This window comes from Monoraphidium neglectum (assembly GCF_000611645.1).
Source record: "Monoraphidium neglectum strain SAG 48.87 unplaced genomic scaffold scaffold01005, whole genome shotgun sequence".
Classification (NCBI taxonomy): Eukaryota; Viridiplantae; Chlorophyta; class Chlorophyceae; order Sphaeropleales; family Selenastraceae; genus Monoraphidium; species Monoraphidium neglectum.
In genome coordinates this window covers 7546-10676 of record NW_014012623.1, presented here as the reverse complement: position 1 = coordinate 10676, position 3131 = coordinate 7546, and the positions used below count along the sequence as shown (strand labels likewise).

At 64.2% G+C, this 3131-nt stretch overlaps 1 protein-coding gene across 1 annotated transcript in view; it reads right to left on the bottom strand.

Moving 5' to 3' along the window:
- Positions 1 to 355: 355 nt before the first annotated feature.
- MNEG_6274 (hypothetical protein) overlaps positions 356 to 3131 on the bottom strand; it is a gene marked incomplete at both ends in the record, with an annotated part of 5231 nt that continues 2455 nt past the window's right edge. Inside the window, 7 exons of the mRNA XM_014045251.1 lie at positions 356 to 405; positions 718 to 813; positions 1068 to 1147; positions 1417 to 1496; positions 1748 to 1845; positions 2206 to 2481; positions 2734 to 2867. Coding sequence (XP_013900705.1) covers positions 356 to 405; positions 718 to 813; positions 1068 to 1147; positions 1417 to 1496; positions 1748 to 1845; positions 2206 to 2481; positions 2734 to 2867 — 814 coding nt within the window. The remainder of the gene's footprint in view (positions 406 to 717; positions 814 to 1067; positions 1148 to 1416; positions 1497 to 1747; positions 1846 to 2205; positions 2482 to 2733; positions 2868 to 3131) is intronic.

Below are 3131 nucleotides of genomic sequence, written 5' to 3'. Positions count from 1 at the left end.
CTAAAAACCTGAATATCCCCACACAAACATTCAAAGTGAAGACAAGCGGCTGGGTCAGCATCTCACATCCTCTGAGTAGCCACCATGAGCACACGCACAAAAGCCCAACCCCAGCCACAGCTCTGCTAAATTCACACACACCGGACAAAAGGCATGCGGAAACCTAGTGGAAGTGTGGCGGCGAGGCCAATGCCAGGGCCCAGAGTCATGCTGCCTGGTCAGCTGTCCACTACTGCGACACCGGGAACGCTGACCCGCCAGGACTGTAGACGCTAGCGAGGCCGTGGGAGGCGATCGCGGGGGCGTCAGGCTTCGAGCATGCCCTGGGAGTGTTTGTGGAAGCTGCAGGGCGGCTTCACGGCAGCATCTTGACCAGCATCTGCTCCGCCTCCAGCATGAAATCACCTGGAAAACAAAGTCGGGGGTTGAGGGATGGCAGGCGCGCAGCTGTCCAGGGTGTGATGTCAGGCCGGTGTCGGGCCCAAACCCTCAATGATACTGGAGCCCTTTGCTGGCAACAAACCCTAAACCCCGGCTTCTGTGCCTCACATCGCATTCCCTGCGCCTCAACCCACGGCCCTCGCTGATTGCATCTGCCCTGACCCCTGACCCTCGCGGGCGCCCTGGCCCCAACCTGCTGCAGGCACGCGATCACAGCCGCACCATGGCCAGGCCCCACCCTCCATGCAAGGTGACCAGCCCCAGCCCCCAGCTCACCAGCCTTGTGGCCCAGCACCTCGTTCAAGTAAGAAAAAAATGGCGAGCTCTCCTCCCAGGGGGCGGCCAGGGCCACCAGCTTGGCCATCACAACGGCTGGTGTTTCGGATTCGAGGGTGTGAAGAGGAAGTAGAGAGGGCATGGCGTGGCGGTTGTCATTTCAAGCCGAAGAAGGATCTTTGCTCGAAGACAAAGATGGAGGGCAACAGGATGCTCTTGGCGTCGCCGTGTGGGGACGGCCCATTAAAACATGAGTCACCAGGTCCTGCGCTGCACTTTCAAGCCGGATGCCTGTTTTGCACCACCTTGCACATCGACATTCAGGTGCGCTGCACTCCCGTCCCGCTCACCCCACGCGAGTATGCTGAGGTTGTGGAACAGCTTGGTCAGGCCGTTCTTGCCCAGGCCCTGCAGCAGGTGCGCCACGTCACTGCGGCGGCGGGAGGGTGTTTTGGTTGAGAGAGGGGTGGGGCATCCAGGGGTCGTCACCATGAGGTCGGCTTGCTTTGAATCGGCTGGCCCGTTGGTGGCATGAGTGGGGTGCTTGCGTTGGGGCAGGCGCAGGCGCGCAAAGGGCGACCTGTCTACGACACTGCGGCTGTCCACAGCGCCCACGGGCATTTGCATATCGAGGCTGCCACCAGGTAGGCGCCAAAGGCAGGCTGATGCTGTAAACCAGGCAGGCAGGCGGGGGCGCACCAGCCGTCTGTGTACAGCGCATTGTCGATGTTTGCTGTGGCCACGAAAATCAGCTCTGCTGCTATGGCCTTGTTCACAACCTGGGGGAAAGGGGGGGGGGGTAGTAGAAGATTTGCAGTTGACTGTGGTGACTGGGCAGGCTTCAGCTGCTGGGGCAGACGAATTGAATGGGTCCGCAGGGGCGCGGAGCGGATTGCTGGGGTGGGTCAAAAGGGACCGCGGCTGCCGGGGGGCCGTGCAGACGCAGGATGGTGTGGGCGTCCTGCGCTGCTTGCGCAAAGAGCCGCTTGCGTGCTGCGCATCCGCAGGCATCGTGCGCGTGGCTACTCACCTGGATGCCGTCTGCTATCGCGTCCCCAATGTGGTTGGACGCAAGACCTGCAGTGACCAGCAGGCCAGTCGCGAAGCTCTGCAGGACCAGGGACAAGCCTGGGGGGGCGGCGGGCGGGGAGGACACGTGACACGTCATGATGGGGGCTAAAGGGGCGGCATGGGTGGGTGGGTCGCCCTGCGATGAGCTGGGCAAATGCATGGGCGCCGGTGGGCGGCCCAGCTTATCCTGGGGAGAGACTGGCAGGTAGCTAGACCCCCGCCTGCCTGCTGTGCTGTGGAGTGCAATCCTCACACATGCACGCACGCACGCTCACACGTACACAAAGACTCTCCCCTCCCCGCACATACAGCCTCTGACACACACACACACACACACAGAGGGGCGGGGAAACTGCCCTCATGCACATCAGCAAACATGCGTAACCCAATTCTTGCGCGATGCAAACCCAACCGCACCTGCGCTGTTGAGTGAGCTCTGGAAGGCCTGCACCAACCGCTCCTCCTCCGGCGTCAGCTCGTACCCAGGCCCCTCCCCACGGGCGCCCCCGTCGCCCCCATCGGAGCCCCGCCCCGGGCGGCTGATTAGGGGCAGCACTGGCGGCAGGCCCCTCAGAATCTCCTGCACGCTGCTGCCGCGGAGGGCGGCGCCGCCGGGTCCGGCGGAGCCGGCGGGGACGCCAAGGGCCGCAGCAGGGAGGGCCGAGGCGGCAGCGGCGCCGGTGGCGGCCGGGGCTGCGGAGGGGAGGGCGGGCACCAGCCCGGCCGGCAGACGGCCGCCCTCAGCCACAGCCTGCGAGGGGCGGCGCAAGCAAACAGGTTGGCCGCAAGCTGGAGAGGTGGATCATGTACCTCTCGGCTCATGACATGAGAAGGGCGCTCTTACGAGTCACTGCTCTCTCCAATGACAATCACCCTCGCTCTGCGACCATCAATCAGGCAGGCGCACCAGAGCACGCACACACACGTGCACACATGCACAAGCACGCTGCGCCCCGCTTGCCTGCTCGCTGGGCCGTCGTCCCGCGGCCTCGTACTGCAGCAGGTAGTTGAATGCGATGCGGATGGCCAGCCGATCCAGCAGCGGGAAAGACACGTCGTTCGCCGCCTCCACGCAGCGCCTGGGAGTGGGGGGGTCAAATCCATGGGGCGGCGGCGAGGGGTCAACAGGTGCAGGCAGCGGGAGAGCGGCGGCCTGTTGTGCGGCTGGCTGATCCGGGTGCTGCGCGTCTCGCCCTGAGGGTGGCGTTGCATGTTGGTTGGAGGCGAGCGGGAGGCAGACCTGTGTGCCCCCAGGGCCTCCTCAACATCGTCCAGCTTTTTGCCATACTTATTGAGCACAAACCTTGGGGGGCACAAGGTGGGGGCGTGTGGAGATGCGGGAG